We start from the raw sequence: 22,449 nt of genomic DNA, 5'->3' as shown, positions 1-22,449 counted from the left end.
CGGGGATTCGCTGGTCGTCACCGACCCAACTACTAATCCGCCCCTTACCAGCTTATCTATGGGAGAGCGGACGGGATCCCGAGTTCTCTGATAGGTATGGTCGTATGTACTAGAGAGTATCTTGTGAAGAGCTATAAGCGTGATTGGAAGAGACGGGCAGCCAGACGTTCTTTCATCGCAAACGAGGACATGACGTGTCTGGAGAAAAGACACATAATACCCCTAGTACTAATCGCAGCGCAGTTGATACAAACTTGTTCACAAAGTTGGTTGTTAGCGCTGTATGGAAGTCTTATACTGTGACTGCCTAGCCACACTGCTCTGCGCTTGTAGCATCCCTTCTTGGTGCTTCGTCTTGCTCCTAAACAATCCAGATTACTCTGGCGATGAGGTTGGAACTGAGCTCATATTCCAACTCATGAATCTTCTCGGACCACCACTGCATCTGGGTATCTTGTGTTTCATCCATAGCGCCTGTAATGTGACCAAAAAGGTCACAACCAGTGACGAAGGGAATCATTTCGTTGAGTAAGTAGATGTGCCGGTTCCGTATCCTTCCAGAATTCCCTTCTCTCCCTCTACTTCCCATGATCCCCGATGGTGATCACGGTAGACCCAACTCCGGATGGAAAGTCCTGCGATCCATTCAAAAATGTGTACCAAACCGAATTCTAACACAATCAACAACATCCAAATGTTCGTTTCAATGCCGAATACGTATATCAATAAATATGTAATAGCACACATTAGGTGAGTCCTCCCTCGAATGCGTTTCTCAGCCTCCTTTTCCTCTTTTGAACGCGGACTGGGCGAGAATAAACCAACTCGATCGGGGATGCGAAGGATCTTTGACTGTATGTAATACCCTCGAGAGTGCTTGGTGCTCACCGAAGGCTTGATGACGTTGTGGCGGGCTTCGACGTCCATTGTGTTGGCAACGCTTGATAGCTGTCAGATCTCTTATGATGTGTATGAGAGGTTTTCTGGCGAAGCGGTTATTCCCAAGTGTCGTATATGATAGGGTTGATATGAGGCTCACCGTGAAAATAGCTCCGAGGCACTGCAGTTCTCAGTTGTGGTGGAGGAATGGAGGAATGGGTGCCTTTTATTTTATAATTTTGCTGAAAGAAACTTCAGGTCACGCACATGAGCATTCTATTGGATTCGAAGATAATTTTCAAGCTCAAGGTTCAATGTCTATCTCAATCACCAAAGTAACGAACAGATAGAGATGCCTAATACTAAAGTTTATAGTATCTGGAAAGGCTGCACCTGACCAGAAGACCAGAACTTGTCGAGGTCCCGAATTTCTAGTACCTTGGGCCGCACATGCCTAGGTTGTATTTATGAGAACATAGGTAGTTTATATCGATCACTCATTCCTGCCATCATTTCGATGTCCCGAAAGACTCATGGCAAGAGCACAAACAATGAGGCTTCAATAAAGCCTAGGTAATTAACTCGGATGTACCTCGGTGACGCTGAGATATGAAATGTGTTTGGTTCACAGCTAACAAAGATGTCCATTCTCAGAAAAGCTTAAACTCAAGGGTCTTTTGCACATCAGTTGGCAGGTTGGACACAACCAAAGTTTCATTGAGCACTCATCTTGTGTGAATGGAAGTGGCTGAGTTGAAAGTCTCCTCCACCATCAACTTTGGGCTAGATTACACTGTACCTACTGTCTACCTAGATAGATGACGATGATGAGCCCGGTGCCCTCACACTATAAGAAACAATGTTACTTTCGTACTTTTGTTTGGGTTCATGCTGACGACAAGCCCCACTGATGAAACATGGCTTTGAAGTCATCGAATTCACGTGTTGCTGCCAATCGTGCTGAGTTTCCCCGGAAACCTGAGCAATCAAGAGCAGCTTGTGACGAACATTTTGCCTTGACATCATGCGTCTGGTTGAGGCTTACCTCGAACGAATGTAGAAAAGTGATGGAGGCATGCATGAACATGCGCATTGTCTGGTCGTTGCAATGGGCAGTTAGGTTTGTTTCATGATCCAGGTAGCACAGCAAAGCATGGTGGACCAGTGTTGATGATCCTTGACTCGTGGTCGAGCCTCAATCATGTCATTGCTTCCAGGGAGGGGCATGAGCCACGAATATCATCCGAACATGCAACCGCGATGAACAGCCCTAGGGGCTGTGGTGGTGTCGTGAAGGTTGGAGTTTTTAAAACGACGGGGATCAGTACTAGATCCCGAAGCCACATCTAAGAGCTTTAGTTAATGTTGGGTCCCAAGGTAGACAGGAAAGATGCTTTGCAAGTTGTTTGGCGTGATGCTACAGCCAGGGCATCCCCTGGACCCTGCTCAGCATCCCCCACGACATGACGTTCTAATTATGGCTCATGGGGTCGCCTCGTTCATTCGAAAAGTCCTCTGCTCTCTCATCCGTTGTCAGAAAAGAGATGCAAGGCACAGAACAATCTGCAGGTTAGAGGAACCAGTGTTGGGAACTACAGGGATTCTATTCCGATCAGGTTAGGACGTCGGCGCCTCTTGATTCTAGTGCAACGACAGACTTAAAACTTACCGTCTTGTTAGTGGCTCGATCGTAGCCCGAATACCTAAATGGAAGACGACCCTCGCGACTTATCTACATAGTACTTGATGAACTTTCCCTTTTTTCTCGGTTCTCGGGAGATGTTGAATGGTCTGGCAAAAGAAGAGGTTATTGTTTATCGCTTGCGGTGTTCTCTCACCGGAGTTTGCGGGTAATTCAAGGACACCGAGTTGCTGGAGGCGAGAAACAGCTTTGTAAGATGGATAAAAGCCAAGCTCACTAGAGCTAACGTTATCAAGACCGGGCAAGGCTCCATCCCGTCACAGGCCAACAAGACCCTCTGACCCCCTCTAAGCCACAAGGCGAGGCGCTGGAAGAGTACTGATGTGAGCTTAGCTGTACCTAGTGCTCTGTACAGCCTGGAGACTCTTGTACCTGTGTATATCGAGACATTGACAGAAGTAGGCAGTCCTTGGGGTATTAAAAATGATATTAATTCAATCTGATTGAATCAGATTCTCTGTACCCTCAAGTTTAAGGACCAAGCTCAGGTAGGTCCGAATTCACCCTGGTGGGCGCAGTGAAGTAATTAATGGACGGGAGTGAAGGACGGGAAAGACAGTGCGGCCAATGCCGACGGGATCTTGATTAGTAATGCCTCAGGCAGAAATCCTTCCGCCGCCCCCATTCCCATTCCATGGCCCGTTCCCATTTCCAATCCAATTCCCAAATAAGTCCAAGTCCAAGTCCAAGACCCAAGACCAAGACCAGGACTGGGACCCAGACTCAAAGACCCATAGACATAGCCCGACCCAGTACAAGGTCTCAAGGCCAGCGTCATTCTTCTGAGGCTCTGGTGTCTTCTTTCCTCCCTTTTTTTTCTTTCTCATTATCAATAGTGTTGCCGCTCTTACTTGTACAGCAGCTTCATCCGCCCCATCTTAAAGTCAATCTCGACTTTATATATTTCATCCTGTTGAACGATTGCGATTCCACGTTAGCGCGACTTCATTGCGCAACGACTCCTCCGCACGTCGATCTTCTCTTTGCCTTGACATCACAGCAACGCCCTTCTTTCGTCTCCCAGCCGCTTACTCCATCGAATATGGAAGCGAATCTATAATCGAAAACAAACCAAGTCTGTTTCCGTCTCCACCTATCCCGCCGTTTTCAACAAAGCTACCGCCGCTATGCCTTCTCAAAAGAACTCCAACGGCACCGGCCAGGTCAGCCACCGTCTGCGCAATTTCTTCCGCATGAACACTGGAGGTAGTACCGGCAGTGCCTCAAGCGATAAGGATAAGGACAAGGACAAGGAGAAGAACTCGACCTCTACCACGCCCGATCCCTCGAAACCTCGTCACACAAAGTTCTTTAGTAATACAGTTGGCCGCCTGCGCGCACACACCGTGGCAAGCGAGGGTAACCAGCTGGAAGAAGCCATGAGTCCTACAGCTCACGCCAACCCTTATTTCGCCCATCAAGGCCAACCAGGACTGCGTCACCATAATTCCGACTCTGTTCCTCCGAGCCCCCCGGATACGCCAAGTCTCAAAGTCCATGGTCCCGATGGCGCTCCTGCAACCGACCAAACTACTAGCGAAACCAAGGAGGAGCTTGCCCGGAGACTTAGAAGAGTCGCCAGCGCACCCAATGCTCAAGGCTTGTTTTCCAAGAACGACCCCAATAACGAGCGTCCCGCGACTGCCGAGCTTGGCAAAGATCCTCTTCTTACAAGTTCTGGCGCGCTTGGCCTTATAGAACCGGCCAAAACTCCACAGAACGAGGAGATGCCTACTCATGCCAACCCCGAAGACATTCTGGCCGCTCTGCCTGCTCCTAATATGTCAATGGCCTTCCGCCGAACTTATAGTTCCAACTCGATCAAGGTCCGAAACGTTGAAGTTAGCCCTTCTAGCTTCGACAAGATAAAGCTTATTGGAAAGGGAGACGTCGGCAAGGTGTACCTTGTGAGGGAGAAGAAGAGCAGCAGACTTTATGCCATGAAGAGTATGTTAACGTCCCAAATCCACGCATGCGACCATGCCTAACTGTCTACAGTACTTAGCAAGAAGGAAATGATCAAGCGAAACAAGATCAAGCGAGCTCTTGCAGAGCAAGAAATCCTCGCTACAAGCAACCATCCCTTCATTGTCACATTATACCACTCTTTCCAGTCTGAGGACTACCTTTACCTGTGCATGGAGTACTGTAGTGGCGGCGAGTTCTTCCGCGCTCTCCAAACACGACCTGGAAAATGCATTCCCGAGGAGGATGCTCGATTTTACGCCGCTGAAGTGACAGCAGCGTTGGAGTACCTGCATCTTATGGGATTTATTTACCGTGATCTGAAACCAGAGAGTATGTTGCGAAATCATGCTTACAAATCCGCCGCTGACCACCTCTACAGACATTCTGCTTCACCAATCGGGCCATATCATGCTTTCAGACTTTGACTTGTCCAAGCAGTCAGACCCTGGTGGCAAGCCGACTATGATCGTTGGCAAGAATGGAGCTCGCACGGATGCCTTACCGACCATCGACACACGTTCATGTATTGCCAACTTCCGAACCAATTCTTTTGTAGGCACAGAAGAGTACATTGCGCCGGAAGTGATTAAGGGTAGTGGCCATACAAGCGCAGTCGACTGGTGGACACTTGGCATCCTCATTTACGAAATGCTTTACGGCACAACGCCTTTCAAGGGCAAGAACCGTAACGCAACTTTCGCAAATATCTTGAGGGAGGACATTCCCTTCCCTGACCATGCTGGTGCACCACAGATCTCCAAGTAAGTGATATGCAAACGAGCCAACTCGAATTGTTTTCTAACTAAGCTACAGCCTCTGCAAATCTTTGATAAGGAAACTACTCATCAAGGACGAAAACCGACGACTTGGTGCCCGAGCCGGTGCATCAGACATCAAGGCGCATCCATTCTTTAGAACGACACAATGGGCACTGATTCGACACATGAAACCACCGATTGTCCCCCATGCCGGACGAGGAGTTGATACCGTCAACTTCCGAAACGTGAAGGAGAGCGAGAGTGTTGACCTTTCGGGATCAAGGGCGATGAACCTGAAGGGAGTGCCTTTGGACAGTGGACTGGCTACTCCTGGTGGTGAAATCGCCGATCCATTCCTTGAGTTTAACAGTGTCACATTGCACCATGACGGTGATGACGATCACCACCGCTGATTTTGAAGTACCGACTTCGAGTTTTTAGGAAGTTCGGGACACTGTTATTACCGGTTGACCTCGATCATTAATTGGACATGTCGTCGTACGTATACGCATGGGTTTACGATCTGGAATTCTTGCACTGGGGCGTCTATTCTTTTTTTGCTTTTTTTCACATCACTCCACACACTTGACACTCCTTAGGACGCTTGCTGCTTAGAAGGGAAGGAAGAAAAAATCAAGAAAGAAAGAGGAGACAGACGAAATGGAGCGCGAGTAGGCGAAGCCAAAGCATTTGGAGAGTCAAAGAGACAAAACAGGAAGTCTCCACATCCTATGATTGTCGCTGTCAAAATGGCGTCTGGTCAGGCGTTTAGGGAAGAGCGGGAAAGAGCCATTTTATGTAAAGTTACCGTTCAATAAAGATGACGAGCCATGCACGAACGAGGGCTATTTTACATAAACAGAAGCAGCGGGATATCCCTGATGTGAGATGTGAGAATGTGCTATACCAGATAACATATCAATATGTATGACTCCTGATAACTCAGCTACAGACCCGTCAGATTTAGATTCTGTCAAATGGTTACTGCAGGCTATTTATGTAATTCCATTTCGCAGGTGAATATGTCGCGTGGTGAGGCTCCTCCATCGTCTGGGTCATCTGGGCTTTGGAATAGTCGGCACATGACCATACAGACACTTGCTTATGGAGGCGCAAGGGAACATCTGCCTAGCTGAGACATTTCAGGACCCTGAAATTCTCGGAATAAAAGAACATCTGCCTGGGAAATTATGGAGAAGTTATGCTCTGAGAAGTTCTCTCATGACGTGAATTATGCTCATGGGGTCTTGGAAAGAACGACAGTCAAAGATTGAAAAGACTGAAACTCCCCCGTTTTGGACTTAACTCGGTCTCAGTAGGAATATTATTGACACATTATTTGACTAGCCTTGTTTCATTTTTGGTGATTTGAAAATAATCAAGACAAAGCAAGAACCGAAATGTCACGATACCCCCCGGCTCCGGAGCCCCGACACCGGACAACTCGACGACGATCTTCGGAACGGGGACTGTATGGCGCTTATAGACCATACCTCCTAGAATGGAATGCCCAAAGTTGCCGACAAAAGGATATATCCACAGCAGAGGAGTTCCAAGAAGAGATGAGCCTTGTGGAGAGGCCGGGCTGGAGAAGAATCGCTCTTGTAAGAGGTGAATGTGATATGGGCGTCATACTTGGCATGGAGCTGGATAAGAAAAGAGGAGGATGGGGTTGGGAGTTCCCCGAGACGGAAACAAGGAGGAGGAAATCGGAAGAGAGCGATAACGAGACCAAAGAGAAAGACGACGATAGTGATTCCGATCAGGATGAGGGGATTAGGATCTGTCGTGCATCACTCATGACCAAGGAAAGACTTCCTATTCTACTGCTCGATGGCCTTCCATTTCGAATACCATCGCGACCTTATCGACCCTCCAGGATACCAAGCAACACGATTCCTGACAGAAGCAAACAGGGGAAACGACCCCCAAAACGATCAGAGCTGGAAGACTCCCTCTGGCAAGCGCTCGTTGATATTCGACCCATAGAAGACCTTGTGGCGGAGCTAATCTACGATACATGGCTTCAAAAACTCGACTCGTTGCCTCCCCTAGGATCCGACTCGGTAGACGTTCAATGGACCATCGCTCGCGCACTGGAAACAAATGCCGATACCACAAGGAGCATGGAGCGACGAGGCGACTTTTGCAGCATCACGTCTACTGACTGGGCAAGCCTTGCCGAGCGTCTTCAAAGACGCATACAAATATCTGTCACAGTGGCTCTTCAATCGCATGCTCAGCAAGCACAAGACGAACCCAAGGATGCAAACGCCCGGAGTCTCGATCGCATAGCGTATCTGGGTGGACTTTTACTCCCACTGACGGTCGTATCCGGAATCTTGTCCATCGAAAGCACTTATGGTCCTGAGGGATCATCATTCTGGGTATTCTGGCTGGCATCGGGCCTGTGTTCCATCATTGCACTCCTCGTCATTTACGCCGATCACCTCCGAACACTGGATGTGTGGATGGAAGTAGCGGCGAACGAGATCCTCGATTTGGATCACAATAAACGATTTCAAGCAAATCGGACACCGCGAAGAAGGGAATATCACAGCAGTGGGGATCCAGAACGTGGAGAGGCAAAGTTGACAACGGCGTTGGATGGAGGAATATATGTGGTGCAGCATCGGGAAGACGGGACGAGAGGTAGGACGTGGAGGAAGAAAAGGTTGGGGTGGCTCGGGGCCATGAAGAAGATGAGTGGATGGTATGCCTGGAGGGGAAGTCCTGGGTTGGAGTTTAGGATGCCAGGCTGGGAGAAGAAGGTGAGGCATTTGGTATGGTGATCGATATGACTTGCGATAGAGAATAGACTATAACCACATCGGCATTTCCGTATGTACAATAGACCATCATACAAAAGAAGAGATCATCTTGGATTGGTGTTTTGAACTTGACTAGGAAATCGTATCCCGCCTTCGTATTAAAAAAGATATTTCATATCATTCGAACTTCCAGTAGATCCAATTCGTACACGCACGCAATCATGTCATGCTTCGTTCCATTGACTCAAATTTACACGCGATCCACGCTGGAGCGACGTCCACCAAGACCAATTTTATCCTTGCCATCCATCCATGGTCGGAGGCACTCTGGCACAGCGACAGTCTTTGCCTCCTCATCCCATCCATTCTCTAATAGAGCTGCTATCACACGGGGAACAGCCAGGGCAGTTCCGTTGGCAGTCCAGGGGAAGGCGAGCTTTCCATCAACGCGAGTTCTTGTGCCGAGACGGCGAGTTTGATAATCGGTGCACATGCTGGCTGATGTGACCTCGCCCCAATTGTCACGACGGCTAGGGAAGAAGGCTTCCATGTCGATTTTGCGAGTTGCTGAGGCGCCGAGGTCGTGGGATGGCATGGAGAGGATACGGCAGTGAAGTCCGAGCGAGGAGAGAATCTCAGTCTGCATATCGAGCATCTCATCAAAGATATCTTGAGAAGCGTCTTCGTCTGGTGCTGTCCAAGCGAACATCTCGACCTTGGTGAACTCATGTACACGGTACAGACCCTTGGTGTCAGCACCACGGGCACCGGCTTCAGCGCGATAGCAACGGGAGACGGCAACGCGCTTGAGGGGGAGATCTTCGGGGTCGATGGTGGTGTTGGCCTTCATTCCTGCAAGGGCGATTTCAGAGGTTCCGGTAAGACACATCTCGGGGACACCACGCTCAGCATCCTCAGCAGACTGAGCGATAGTGTAGACTTGTTGCTCTCCGCTCACATCACGGGGCTGGAATCCACAAGCGGCACCGATGTGGCTGTATACCATACTGGGAGGAGAAACCTGTGTCCAGCCATGCCGGGTCGCTGTTGAAAGAGCAAATTGAATCAAAGCTTGCTCGAGTTGAGCGGCTTCACCAAGAAGATAATACCAGCCCCATCCGGAGGCAGTAGCAGCACCTGCAAAATCGAAAAGTCCAAGCTCTGAGCCAATGTGAACGTGAGAGCGCCAGATCTTGTCCTCGGGAGACTCTTTGAAAATGGGAGGGTCGTTGATATAGCTCATCACCTCAAACTCACCTCCCTTGGGAGTATCCGGATGAGTGAGATTAGGCAACTCCAGCGCAAGTTCCTCCATCTGCGTAACTGACTGCGACTCGCCCTTTTCAATCGTAGAGAGATCTTGCTTAAGCTGTCGAGCCTCATCCTGGATCTGCTCGCGGGTCAATTGGCGCACTTCCTTGAGATCCTCATCGCCGCTGCTGGTAGCCGGGTTTGCAAGCTGGCGTCTCAATAGATTTGATCGCTCACGCAGCGCGCGGCCTTGTCGCTGAAGATCCTGCCATCTTGCGTGCAATTCTAGAATTTTAGCTGGGTTTTGCGCTTGCTTGCGATAATTGCGCTCTACGCAAGTCTGCTGATAAAGTTCTGCATGTTGGCGAATGTGCTTGATATCGACGATGGGCTTTGGAGCTGAGGGTGGTCGCTTGGCATCTGCAAAGCCGCGAGTTAATGCTGGATGAGTTGGTAGTAGCCTCGGCTGCACATTGCAACACCTTGTGCGCAATAATGTCCTGTTCATGGCGGTGGCTGCTGAGTTGTGAGTGAGCAGCTCATATAAAGCATGACTGAGGTACCGGAAGCTGATCAGCGAGTTTGGGTGCCGAAAGGCTTAACAGTGGAGAGCTTGCTTAATGCAATTACCCGAGCCGCTGCGAACCGTCAAGTGTTGGACCATCATCAGATTGTAACTGAACTAGGACGTATTCATTCTTGGCAAAAGAGCAAACAAGGCAATTGTGCCAATTAACCTTATCAGTTACTTTGTTTGTTTGGGTATACTATTGCAGTAGTTGGAAGCTCTGACTGTGTTTGTCTGTCCTGGTTCTTGACCATCCACTCAACCAAGTTTCCACCACCTGCATCAATCAATATGCTCTCGTTCTCATTCATGTCATGATAGCGCTCATCTCACATCGTCTGGATCAAAAGTCTCTCATATCGAGCCCCAGACACCCAATGTCCAGTTGCCGTAACCTCCTCGGCCATATCCTCCAGCCTGCATGCTCTGTCTCTGCTGTACCTTGTAATCAACATCACTAGGCCGAGAAGCTCCACTGGCGCCATGTTGTAACCAAGCATCCCTATCGATTACTGCCATGGCGGGTACTTTGAGTTGGCAAAGCAAGCTTCCACCGATCCATGGTCCAAGGGTATGAACCACGCGTATTTGACCCTTGACCTGCTGTACTGTCTCTCGCTGTCGTGCAACCTTTGCCTCGATTGGATCGTGCTCATGCTTTGTATCAGCTGCACTCTTGGGAGACTTGACCCCCTCGTCTTCGGCTTGCTTCAAGGGTGGTGATCCTTCTGTTGGAGATGTGGCACTGGACTGTCGATGGAGTCTAGTAGTGTTCCTATGCTTGTCCACAACTTTCCCAAATACTGGTTCCCATCCTCTCTTTTTCACAATGGCTGTTAGGTCATCGATTATTCGTTGCTTGATGCCCAAGATGTTGGAGCAGCCCCCTGTGAACATAATCCGTGACATGCAGATAGCTCGTACATCAAGGGGTAACTGTAATAGATGCTTGTACAATAGCAGATGCAAGGGTAGCTCGTCGTCATCGAACGTTGCTCGATCTGCTGAAGGGTCGAAAAAGGTGTCATCACAGATCTCAGCGAGTTTCTCAAACGGAAGCTCCACTGTCAATGGGCGAGGCCCTGTGTTGATGGGTATTTGGACAACACCAGTTGGGCCACCAGCTTCCGCTGACTCGGCTTCAATTTCTTCTTGCTCATCCACGGTTTCCAGCTGAGTTGACTGTCGCTGAGATAAACGGAACTCTGATGGCTTGCACCACATCAAGCGGCACATGATATCTTCGCATTCTTTGAAACTGATCGCCCTCTTTTTGGTGGCATCGTGCTGTCCTGGTATTAAACTCTCCATGGTCGAATAGAGTGAATCGAGAAGAGCTCTGCCACCCCGGACTGTGCGTGTAGTCTTGACCTCCCGATACTCATAGATGCTGGTGACCACAGTTTCTGCCCAACCCATGTCGACAACTATAGCAGATCGGACACCTGCTGAAATAGCCGACATTGCGGGGGTTGACATTAGTGACACTGTTGGTGACTGAAATCTGTTGAACATGATATCCAGAGTAGCTGTTAATAGGGGTATTGGTACGCCAGAATCCAAAACCACACCAATTCTTCTTGGTCGAGAGTCGATGAGTAGGTATCTTGATGGTGTAAGTAGGTATTCGTTCAGTTTTTATTTTATTTTTCAGTGACTTACCTCGAGAAGGCATCATGCAGCACACGTCCCAACTTGTCCTGGAACAAGCCGAGCTCGATATCTCTCAAGTCATATCGCCAAAACTCATGCTCTTTTGCCCATTGTAGCCCAGCAGCCCGATTTGGTTGCTGCAAGCCTCTAAAATCTCCAGCTCGCCGTTGATCTTCGGGGCTGCACTGAAGGGTTGCTTTTGGAGACGTATCACCCGCAAAGCCGACTCTGATATGCCGTGAACCTATCTCAACAATGATATACTCGTCGTCTGCACGGATGGCTGATGGTGAGCCATAGCTTGGTACAACAGAAGAGCGGTTTGGCGTATGTGGAGTAGAGGGACCTGGCCCCTGAGAAGGACCTCCACGGATACTAGCGACGCTTCGATGAGCGAGCGTAGTAGGTCCAGCGCCCGAGGCCATGATTTATTTGATGACTTCTCTTATGGTTTTTGGCTTTTGATTGTCGATGTGTTGGCGATGAGATGCCCTACAGGGCTGGTCTGGGCGTAACTGTCCATGCAACCTGACGCTGGTTGGTTGATGGATCTTGAACTGTCGGCGTTTATAGCGCCGATCTACCGCTAAAAAAACATGTCGTTTTGGTAACCGCAGCGACGTGGGGCCTTTCATGACCGTGAACTCCAACCTACATCATCGACTATAAACTTGAAGGGGCAGACCAAGATATCTTGGTGGACTTTTCGAAGTCGAAATGGGCATCAAGGGGTGAGATATTGCAACTATTTACCACAAAAACCTTTGCTAATTCTTTCAGGATTCACCAGGAGATTGGTGGAGGTGAACGAATTGCCCTGCTTAAACTTGCCGCACAGTCTCTAGAGCAGCAGGGACGGCCTTTGCGAATTGCCATCGACGTTGCCATTTGGCAATTCCAAAACCAGGCAGCCCAAGGTAGGTATCTGGAATATTTTAAACTACCTATGATTACTTTCATCTTATAACAAAAATTAGGTGGTACCAATCCTGAAATCCGAACCTTGTTCTACCGTCTCGTTCGCCTCTTAGCATGCCCAGTCGAACCCATCTTCGTATTCGACGGCCCTTATAAACCCGCCCTCAAACGAAACAAGCAATCCAGTCGAGGCAGTTCCTTCGCTAATGCACAAGCAAAACGTTTAATCCGACTATTTGGCTGTAATATTCACGATGCGCCGGGAGAAGCAGAAGCAGAGTGCGCTCTGCTGCAACAACATGGAATCGTCGATATGGTTCTAACGGAGGATGTTGATGCTCTGATGTTTGGATGCACAAAGGTGCTGCGAAAATGGTCACCGGAATCGAAACGATCAACGAATCCAACACATGTGTCGCTTCTCGATGCGAAAAACCTAGAGCTTGGGGCGCAAGGTCTTGATCGAGAAGGCATGGTTCTCGTTGCCTTGATGAGCGGTGGCGATTATAATCCTGATGGACTCCCCGGGTGTGGAATCAAAGTCGCTCTCGAGGCTGCTAGGGCTGGTTTCGGCAAACAGCTCTGTCGGATAAAGTCAGCAGACAAAGAAGCGATCCAGGCTTGGAGAGACTCGTTGATACACGAACTGCGCACCAACGAAAAGGGTTACTTCAAACGACGAAACCAGGCGCTTAGGATCCCAGAGACATTTCCCGACTTCAAAGTCCTGCGCTATTACACACATCCGGTTGTTTCGCGTGTTGAGACTCTAGGTGATATTCGCGAAAAGGTTCACATGAAACGAGAAATCCAGATTGAAGACTTGCGAGAGTTCACGCGCGAGGTCTTTGGTTGGGATTACCGAGTGGGCGCTTTGAAGTTCATCAAGGTCTTGTCACATGCGGTGTTTGTTCATAAGCTTCATAATGTAGGGGGATACGACCATGACGGACTTATCAAGGGCGTCACGGGCGTCAAAAATGATTTAAATCATGACTCGATTTCCGTGGTTCGTTTACAGCATATTCCGATCGATCTTGTCCCAATCGACATGTCAAAGGAAGAAGACGAGGAAATACTACAAGCACGAGCCGGGCTTGCTCTGAATAGCGATGACGAGATCGAAGATGCGGAGAACATCGAAGCGTCAACCTCCAAGGCCGTGGAAAAGCCGTTTGATCCTGCACATCCTCTGGGTGTCTGGGTGATAGAAGCTTTGGCAAAGATCAGTGAGCCTTTTGCCGTTCAGGAGTCTGCTATAAACGCCAAGATTCGAGCGGCACAGCTTCGCAAGGAGAATAAACAAGCACCAAAGAAATCCAAAGCTTTGTCGAAAACGGGCATGACTGCTGGTGCACTTAACAAGTTTGTACGAGCGACAAAGCCCCATGCTGCCTCCATGATAACCTCCAAACCTCCCGCCACGGAGAATAGCATAGCCACTTCACCAACCCATAACACAACATCTCGCCGTTTACGCATACCGTCCCCCCTGGAGCTAAGTAAGCAACCTATGTCCACCTCGGAGAGCCCCGCCAGGCAGACTGCAACCCCTTGGTCACTTGCCAGCTCACAGGTGACGCCTAGAATTCGAGGCTCCGCGGACGGAAAACAGCAAGCGATTGTTATCACATCTAGCCCGCCCTGCGCGGCAGAGTCACCACCCCCATCGCCCTCACCACCGGCAAGGAGTCGTGCCTCTGCTTCTCAACGTCAGTCTGGCGCGATGCGGACGGCTACTGTCTCGGATGGTTCTCCCCAAAGGTTGAAACGTTCGACGCGGAACACACGTGCTAGTCAAGCAGGTCCTTCCCAACGCTCTCAGCCAGCCAAGTTGAAGCAGACTTCTTTGGACATGTTCACCACAAAGTCCAAGATCCCAAGCGCCTCGCAACATTCGCTGACGAAGCCTCCGCCCTCGCCTCCCATACGACAGCCCAAGTCACAGCAGATCCTTGATGATGATTTTGATAGTGACTCATCATCTGATCTGGTTCCGCTTTCCTCCCTCGTCTCCCGCGCCTCTGCATCGCCTAAGCGACAGCAGGAGCCCCCTCCTCCAAGCCGGAACTCAACCCCCAGTCCCGCCCCTGCGCGAAAGAAGAAGTTACTTGTCCCAAGGGCTAGTGCTGTGGGTTTCTTCAAAGAGGTCGAGGTAGACGCCGAAGAGCGCGACGAGTTGATGGCTAGGGAGACAGCAACTCTGCGACGAAAGGGCGTCAGGGCGAATGTTGTTCGGATGAGTGACATTGGATTTATAGATTTGACACAGGATGATTAAGGATGTACACATATCAGGAATAAGCATGGGCATGGCGTTCTGGGGATTTGGGTTTAGGCGTTATATAGCGAACAGCATGGTCACGCAGCATCACGTTTAGAATAGTATAAAAGGCTAAATTGACATTTGTGGTATTGTTACAACTTAATTGCGAGCCTATTGTCTTGGCTCAACTCTCCTATAGTATACATACTGTAAAGCCCACGAAGGGGTGTACCCAAACCTATCCGGACTCCTATACAATGCAAACCGCGCTTTTTTATCCTTTTCCTTTTATCCAGTCTATCACAGATTAGAACAGTAAAATTAAATTCCGCCCATCTCAAGGTCTGGGTCAACTTCAGTACCCAAATCCCGATCCTCAACAAAGCGACGTCCAAGTAGCTCGTCGGGCAGATATGTCTGCTTGACTCGTCCTTCGCGGTAGTTTGGTGGATACTTATACTCGGCTCCATATCCCATATCGCGCATAAGTCGTGTAGGCGCGTTGCGTAGATGTAGCGGTACAGGAAGGCCGGCGACACCTGGTTCGCGAAGAGCTGCGTAGGCGTTGTTAAGAGCGCGATACGCTTTGGTACTCTTGGGTGCGTTGCATAGTGCGACGGCGCAGTGGGCGAGGGGGATGCGTGCTTCAGGCATGCCGATTTGTTGGGTGGCTGTGTATGTGGCCGTTGCGAGGGGCAGGAGGGTGTTATCCGCCAGTCCAACGTCTTCAGAGGCAATCACAACCATGCGACGGGCGATGAACAATGGGTCTTCGCCTGATTGAAGCATGCGAGCTAGGTAATAGAGTGCCGCGTCTGCGTCGTTTCCTCGTACAGATTTATGGAATGCAGATATAGTGTCGTAGTGTTGATCTCCTGCACGGTCATATACAAGAGTCTTTGTAAGTGCAGCTTTAATATCTTCTTGTGTAATACCCTCACGCTTTGTGAGTGAGAGAGCCAGTTCGAGTAAGTTCAAAGCAGTGCGAGCGTCGCCATCTGCGAACCGGGCGAGATATGTGACCATAGCTTCATCTAGAAGTGGTGTTGATGGATATACCGATTCTTCTTCCTTGATCGCTCGCTGCAGAATGCGCACCACATCCTCAGTTGTGAGAGACCGTAGTGTAAATGTACGGCAACGTGATAGCAAAGCACTCGCTACCTTGAAAGATGGGTTCTCTGTTGTAGCACCAATGAGCGTCACAGTGCCGGCCTCGACAGGCTTGAGGAAAACATCCTGCTGAGCCTTGTTGAAGCGATGAATTTCGTCACAAAAGATAATTGTCTTGCGACCAGTCAAAGCAAGGTCGTTGGTTGCCTCCTGGAAGTATTTCTTGCATTCGCTGACTCCGGTGCTGGTAGCATTTAGCTCGATGAATCGACTGCCAACCATGTGCGCGATACAACGTGCTATTGTCGTCTTTCCTGTCCCTGAAGCACCCCATAGAATCATGGAAGGCACTTGACTTGACTCAATGAGGGACCGCAGAACGCCCGTTGGCCCAACTAGGTCCTGTCCGCATACTTCGTCGAGTGTTCGTGGTCGCATTCGTTCGGCCAAGGGCGCAGCTCGTTGTGTCTTGGTCTTCTTGACCACTCGTCCATCCTGCTCTGTTGCTTTATCCCACCCACTCGTTCCATTAACACCATCTCCGTTCGTCGCGCCGTCGGTACCGTTGATGTTTGCTCCGAATCCATCCCCAGGACCTTCTTCAAACGTTCTTTTCCTCCCTACTATTGGTTGCAGGGCTTCCTTCGACGTGAATGTTCGAGTTTCAGAAGCAGCTTGTCGTTTTGGTGCGGGCGTTGAGAAGAAATTCGAGGCGTTGCGTTTTTGCGAGTTACTTTGCGGTGTCTGTGAATGCGGCGGTGTCGGGTCTTTATCTTTATCTATCACGAATTTCTCGCATCCCGAGTCGATGTGATTGTTGATCTCGGATGGTTTTACTGGCTTGTTGCAGATTGGGCAGTCGACTGCCATGATCGATGCAGTTTGGCCGATGACCGGATAATGATGGTGAGTGTAGGCTTTACTCGTTGCACAAACTTGTGGTAAACGTCGTGTCGTATTGCTGTTGGCTGGATTCGAGGTTGGAGGTTGAGGGATAGAAGCTTTAGTCTAGAGATCAGATGGAAGCTGTGACTTGCTAAAATACAGTGGAACGCAGCTAACGACAGGTACGGAACGACGCTTGAACACCTGAACGCCTAAACGCGTTCAGGTCCGCGTAGAGTGATTCGTGGGGCCAATCCAGGTTCAGCGGCCCGCACTCGGCTCCACAGGACCGGTAGTTCATTGTTGGTTTTGACGACAAGAGGTTGGAAACATACATAAAAGAATAATCTCGCAATGACTTTGATATATGAGGACATTAGTCTGTTTTCATCAAAACTATAGCAACAACTATTCGAATAGCTGAGCTAACTAAAATTGCTAACCCTCCCTTAAACATAACTCCATGATGATGCGCAACTGCCGCCATGCCATCCCTTTCTTTCAATGCTAGTTCCATAACGCCGGTTGTCGCCAAGTTGATATAGTATATGTGCATGATGTGTTAACGTCGCTTCCTTTTAAGCTGATGTCTTGAGAGATCGAACTTTTGGTGACGCAATGCTTGTTTCGGCTTTTCTTTTGCCTAACACTGGCGTGTTCTCGCGATCTCGGGTTGCTTCTGCGTGACATGAAGCATGATATGCTCGATTGCCGACCAGAACTGTATCTAGCCATACCCATTCCTGTGCAGTGTCGAGCCATTTGTTCTCGAATCGATCTTGGCAAATCGGACAAACGGGGTTGATGCCACGAGATGGATCAGGGACGGGAATGTACTTTGGCTTGGCAGCCTCAGATGCTTTAGAGGCCTGCGCGGCAACATCCTCAGCGGTTGGGACGTGGTCCACGTCGACCACCTCTCTTGACTTTAGCCATTCCTGCACTCTTGTTAGTAACCTTGAGGTATGTGGGCTCAGGACTAATACTTACGCCTTGGTCAACGTACCAACTCCGGTGCATGCCTCGTTTCTCAGCTTCGTTGGTTCGTTGATGTACACGGAAATGCCAGTCCATATGGGCGATCTTCTTCTTCTTGCCAGCCTCATCATCTCGAAATCGTCTACCGCACTGAGTGCATGGCTGGCCCAAGTCGTTATGTAGTTGACGGATCAAAGAAGGTTGGCACGGTTGCTTTAAAGCAGCCAGGTTGATGCCGCCTTGTTGAACTAGTGCAGGCGTAGACGCAGGTGCAGGTGGGAGTAAACCCGACTTTCGTAGTTGATCAAGCAGACTCCATGGGGCTGCTGATGCTGGCGGTGGGACTGGTGTAGATGCTGCTGGTATGGTCGGTGTTGCTGACATTGGTGGCATAGACATCATGGCTTCCAACGCAGACATCGTAGGCATTGGTGGTTTTGGTGGTTCATGTTGAACGGGGGTTGGCTGCGGAGTAGGTGTCGAGTTTTGAGGAGTGGCCGACTGCCTTGCCATCAGTGCTGCCAACGCTCCCTTGCCCAAGAGCGCGTCAAGCGTCACACCTTCTTGCGCCGGAGCCGGGGCTGCAGGCTGAGGGAGAGCTACGGACACTGGAGGCATTGGGATAGGGCGTGCTTGGACAGGCACGGGAGGAGTAGGCGCAGGCCTTTGAGTCAGAGGCGCCATCATGTTTACGGCAGCAAGTTCAGTTACTTTGTTCTTAATGAGCTCAAGCTGATCCGGGGGCAAGCTAGTGCTGTTCACAACGACCTGCAGGTCATGGAGTGCTCTTAATCTAGTCTGAACACCATGATCATGTGGGTTCCTTGAGGCTTCCGCCTGCGTGGTAACAATTAGATTCCGAATGTCATTGCTCAATGACTGTCCTCCATTTGATGTGTATTGTTGAGCTGGGTGGCCTGGTGGAAATCTCATTCCAGGCGGTGTCGGGGTATCACGATGGGGCACAGCAGATCGCGGTCGCCCAGGCATCATTCCCGCTTGGGGCATGGTAGCGGCGCGTGCCTTCAAAAGTGCATTCTCAATAGGTCGCACCAACTCGTGAGAAAACACAGGTCTGCTGTCCATAGACCCAGGAACAGGCTCCTTCCATGTTCTAAGCATCTCTTCCATTTTCCGACGCACAGGTTGATCGACTACAGCGTATGATTCCATAAAGGTTTTGAAAAGATTGCGACCGAAGTAGAGAGTGTATGGAGTGCCAACATTTTTGACGATCGAGTCTAGTACGTACAGAGCTGGGAGCTTCTTGCTTGGAGCTGCCTATAGCAATGGTTAGCCATTGGAAAGAGGTGAGGATACGTCTTGGAGCCCAAGACTTGGAGTGGCAACTTACCTTGAGGATGTGTTGCTGCAAAACTTCCGCGATCGCTAGAGCGTGTTCTGTATTCTCGCGAGCAATGACAGTCAGGTTGCTAATCTCGAAGCGCAAATTAGAGGAGAGGTCTTCCAGCGCGAGGCGATAGTCCTCCGCCACCTCAGCAGAGTCTCCAGACATGGCGATAGAATTGGAGACAAGCGCAACTGGTCGTGTGAGGAAAGGTGAAGGTTATGGTAATATGTTTGGGTCAGACTAGGCGAAGCTAGCAGATAGGTCGGAGGCAAGGTATAGTTCCTGTCGGGTCAGGAAGGAGGATGGTGGATGCCTGAGGCTCCACTCAAACAAAATCGTCTTGACTTGACTTTCAAACGCGACAAATAACGACAAACGGAATCTTGGGACAGGTCATAAAAGGGTGAAGGCCTTTTCTTTATGTTCTCCTTTCTGAACCAAATTTGATGTCTCTATTTTTGGTAGCAGCAAAGATCTTTGTCCAGTTGCAAGTCTTTGCCAGAGCGTTTTTGTTAACCACAGAGCGCGACAACCAAGATTGGAGGGAAGCGTCCTTATGATGATTCTTTTGTCGTTGTCCCCTTTGATTCCAATAAAAACATTTCTAATATGCTCTGGGCACGTGCAGCTTGAGTGTCCCGTGATAACCGAGGGCTTGTTTGACCAAACCATCAAAAGTTAACTTCAATCTGGTTGATTGTAGCCAGTCAGCACTCAATTTCAGGTATTTTAAATAGCCAATAATTACTTACCCATGAGATGAAATAACTTGGTTGTTTCATACTGCCCTAGCCCGAGCCCGAGCCCGGCCACTCTGAAACTATTCATTTTCTTCACAAAGGATCCAAGGTCAAGAAAGTCACGGTATAAAATGAGTTGGTCAAGTTTGTTGTATAACAGCTCAGAAACAATGCTATGAAACATGCAAAAGAATGTAATAGATAATATAGGTCCTTTCCTTTTGGACCTCCGGGTATTTGACTCCTTGTCCCTAAACGCCTCCTGATTTTCCCTTTGTTCCCTTTCACGTACGTGTTGTAGTGACACCACTTGTCACACCTAGAAACGGGACATGCGTGCCTCAGAATACATGCTGGGACTCGCAGGCCGTCGCATGTTGATGGGGTGCAGAGCTGTGTCAGGGCGGCGAACGGCAGGGACGATAGGGCTGCGGCGGTCCATGTCATAGTCGTCGTCTCGGTCATTATCGTAGTGAGGAGGCGCGTTTCGCTCGACATCATGGTCCATCGGTTGGCTGATGTGAGGTCGAGTAATTGGGTGGCTGATGTTGCGTCGTGGTGGAGAGCTAGACTGCGAGTCATCCTTCTTCCAGAAGTAGGACATGAACGTCTTCTTAGGTCGTTCCTCGCTGAATGAAGCACTGTAGTTGGAATTTGACTTGCCGAAAGACTTGGCATCCTCCTTAGCTCGAGCCAGGGAGCCATCGGCGCGAATCATTCGAGAGTTGATGTCGCGGTCTCGGAAGATGACTGAGCAGATGAGGTTGAGAACACCAGAGGTCAGGGTCAGGATTCCGGCTGCCAGAATGAGTTGCCAAAACGGAAGCCCAATCTTGTTGTCGCGGTTGTGGGGAGAGTTGAGCTTCCCAAGGATATTGGATCCAATTAGGAGAAGACCAATACCAAGCCAAGTGAGGCCATGCTCGTCTGAGAAGACAGGCCAATTCTTCTGGAAGTAGCTCTTGCAGAAGGGCAGCTCGGAGATGATGAGGAAGATGGTGGCAGAGCTCATGAGCACCAGTGACATGGCTTCAAAGAAGAACCAGCCGGTAGATCGGTTGATCTTGATGACGAGAACCCAACAGGCGGCAGCGGCTGTAAGAAGGCTGATGATTGTGATAACTCGTAGTACCTGCAGCACGATCATGCCAGGACCACGGATCTTTTCGCCGAACATGGTCGGGGAAATTGTTGTCTAAGATAGTAGAATAGGAGAGTGTCCTTGAATGGATTTGGTAGTTCGAGATAGTATCGAAAGTAGTGATCAGAGGAAAACTGGGGGTGAAGGTTAGAGTGAGAGTGTATTTACAGTATCTCTATACGACTTACCGAGTGCTCTTGAGTGGGCGCAGAAAGTTGATCTGGTTAGATATAAGGAAATGATTGAACAGTGAAAAGATGAAGTAATCGTGTGTAAGTGAGTGGCTCAGAGTATATAAAGTGAGTTGACGAGGAGCAAGCGAAAGTCGTCTGATTGTGGAACCGGTCCGAACAGTCAATAAGTGAACAATAGGGAAGAATAGAAGCGAATTAATGACAGAGAGAGGAAAATGGTGTCAATGGAGGTGTTTGAACACCATTATTGTTGGGCTTTGAATGAATGGAGAACAATGGGAAGGCAGAAGAGGGGTCCGATGGAACAGTTGGCCGGCACAGTCTTTAAGAATGAAAAGAGTCATACAACGGACAGACACCTCAATCTGTTGGAGACAATGCATACCCAGGTACAGACTTTTTCTCGATCCCTGCAAGCACCATCAGACAAAGCAAGCAAGCAAGTAAAGCTGAAGCAGTTCCTCACTCGAGGAGCCAACCAAAGGACGAAGCGACTCACGATTCGATCTCCTCCGCATCGAATCGCGTCAACGATTGACTCTGATGTTGGGCTCCGCTCGGGCTCAACATGGAGAGATAGAGAAGCCCATCAGCGCTGGCGTATCATGGCCTTGATGTCTGGCCGCGGATGAGCCTCTATCCAGACTCCGTTTCAGCGGTTGCTTGTTCCGAGTGGAGAGGTAGTAGAAGGGGTCCGGCAGCTACAGGTCGCAGCGACTCAGGCCAATCGACCCAGTCCAGCGCCTAAGTCTGGTACTCATGCAATTTCATCCCCAAGCGCTGTGTTCCTGAGCTTTGGGCGACATCGCTGGTGGTTTGGCGTGTAGTCAATCTCGAGACCGGGGTTGACGAGATGGACGATTGGCCGTCCAGTGTCGAAACGTTGTTTCAGACCTCGGCCAACTAGCAAGGGCCTGTAGTGGACCCCCTTTGGGCAGCGCTAAAAAACCTAGCCAGTGGCCTAAATTTATTTAAATTCAGCGATTGAGAAAAAAGTGCAGAATAATAAAAGGAATCAAGTTGTTGATTGTTTTGACTGCTTGAAAATGTGTTTACTGTGTATAGTAATGTTGTAGTTTCAGGGTACGGCTTGTGCATTCGGAATCTCACCAGGCCGGCTGCAGAGCATTGGAGGCTCGTCAATATTGATCTGAATCACTTACACAAGTCAATCAGCTTGTCACAAGGGCTTGAGAGAATCATTCCACTCCAACCCAAGCAAATCGTCCCATCTACTGGAATACCAAGCCAAACTCTCGTGTTCGCATATCCAGGTCGCTTATTCTAGACCCTAGACCAACATCAAGCGCCCT

The 22,449-nt window shown here is 49.5% G+C and overlaps 8 protein-coding genes across 8 annotated transcripts, besides 1 other annotated feature; 3 read left to right on the top strand and 5 right to left on the bottom strand.

Moving 5' to 3' along the window:
* Window positions 1-2: 2 nt before the first annotated feature.
* Window positions 3-111: a repeat region.
* A 3,597-nt stretch (window positions 112-3,708) lies between these two features.
* On the top strand, window positions 3,709-5,720 carry FPSE_12122 (uncharacterized protein; the record flags this gene model as incomplete). The annotated part of the gene is made up of 4 exons (XM_009265239.1): window positions 3,709-4,528; window positions 4,580-4,879; window positions 4,929-5,310; window positions 5,363-5,720. 4 exons carry the CDS (start codon window positions 3,709-3,711, stop codon window positions 5,718-5,720), a joined length of 1,860 nt encoding a protein of 619 aa, XP_009263514.1.
* A 987-nt stretch (window positions 5,721-6,707) lies between these two features.
* FPSE_12121 (uncharacterized protein) lies at window positions 6,708-8,099 on the top strand (the record flags this gene model as incomplete). Its single annotated transcript, XM_009265238.1, has 1 exon — window positions 6,708-8,099. One exon carries the CDS (start codon window positions 6,708-6,710, stop codon window positions 8,097-8,099), a length of 1,392 nt encoding a protein of 463 aa, XP_009263513.1.
* A 229-nt stretch (window positions 8,100-8,328) lies between these two features.
* Window positions 8,329-9,837, bottom strand: FPSE_12120 (uncharacterized protein; the record flags this gene model as incomplete). Its single annotated transcript, XM_009265237.1, has 1 exon — window positions 8,329-9,837. One exon carries the CDS (start codon window positions 9,835-9,837, stop codon window positions 8,329-8,331), a length of 1,509 nt encoding a protein of 502 aa, XP_009263512.1.
* A 414-nt stretch (window positions 9,838-10,251) lies between these two features.
* FPSE_12119 (uncharacterized protein) lies at window positions 10,252-11,975 on the bottom strand (the record flags this gene model as incomplete). Its single annotated transcript, XM_009265236.1, has 2 exons — window positions 10,252-11,503; window positions 11,560-11,975. 2 exons carry the CDS (start codon window positions 11,973-11,975, stop codon window positions 10,252-10,254), a joined length of 1,668 nt encoding a protein of 555 aa, XP_009263511.1.
* A 292-nt stretch (window positions 11,976-12,267) lies between these two features.
* On the top strand, window positions 12,268-14,749 carry FPSE_12118 (uncharacterized protein; the record flags this gene model as incomplete). Its single annotated transcript, XM_009265235.1, has 3 exons — window positions 12,268-12,281; window positions 12,331-12,467; window positions 12,528-14,749. The coding sequence occupies 3 exons, from the start codon at window positions 12,268-12,270 to the stop codon at window positions 14,747-14,749; spliced, it is 2,373 nt and encodes a 790-aa protein (XP_009263510.1).
* Window positions 14,750-15,055: 306 nt separating this feature from the next.
* On the bottom strand, window positions 15,056-16,717 carry FPSE_12117 (uncharacterized protein; the record flags this gene model as incomplete). The annotated part of the gene is made up of 1 exon (XM_009265234.1): window positions 15,056-16,717. One exon carries the CDS (start codon window positions 16,715-16,717, stop codon window positions 15,056-15,058), a length of 1,662 nt encoding a protein of 553 aa, XP_009263509.1.
* A 593-nt stretch (window positions 16,718-17,310) lies between these two features.
* On the bottom strand, window positions 17,311-19,226 carry FPSE_12116 (uncharacterized protein; the record flags this gene model as incomplete). The annotated part of the gene is made up of 3 exons (XM_009265233.1): window positions 17,311-17,670; window positions 17,723-18,991; window positions 19,065-19,226. 3 exons carry the CDS (start codon window positions 19,224-19,226, stop codon window positions 17,311-17,313), a joined length of 1,791 nt encoding a protein of 596 aa, XP_009263508.1.
* An 894-nt stretch (window positions 19,227-20,120) lies between these two features.
* On the bottom strand, window positions 20,121-20,978 carry FPSE_12115 (uncharacterized protein; the record flags this gene model as incomplete). Its single annotated transcript, XM_009265232.1, has 1 exon — window positions 20,121-20,978. The coding sequence occupies one exon, from the start codon at window positions 20,976-20,978 to the stop codon at window positions 20,121-20,123; it is 858 nt and encodes a 285-aa protein (XP_009263507.1).
* Window positions 20,979-22,449: the final 1,471 nt, after the last annotated feature.

The sequence above is a fragment of the Fusarium pseudograminearum genome, chromosome 2 (genome assembly GCF_000303195.2).
Source record: "Fusarium pseudograminearum CS3096 chromosome 2, whole genome shotgun sequence".
NCBI classification, from domain to species: domain Eukaryota; kingdom Fungi; phylum Ascomycota; class Sordariomycetes; order Hypocreales; family Nectriaceae; genus Fusarium; species Fusarium pseudograminearum.
The sequence above is the reverse complement of the archived record's forward strand: the minus strand, read 5'-3'. Positions and strand labels throughout refer to the sequence as shown.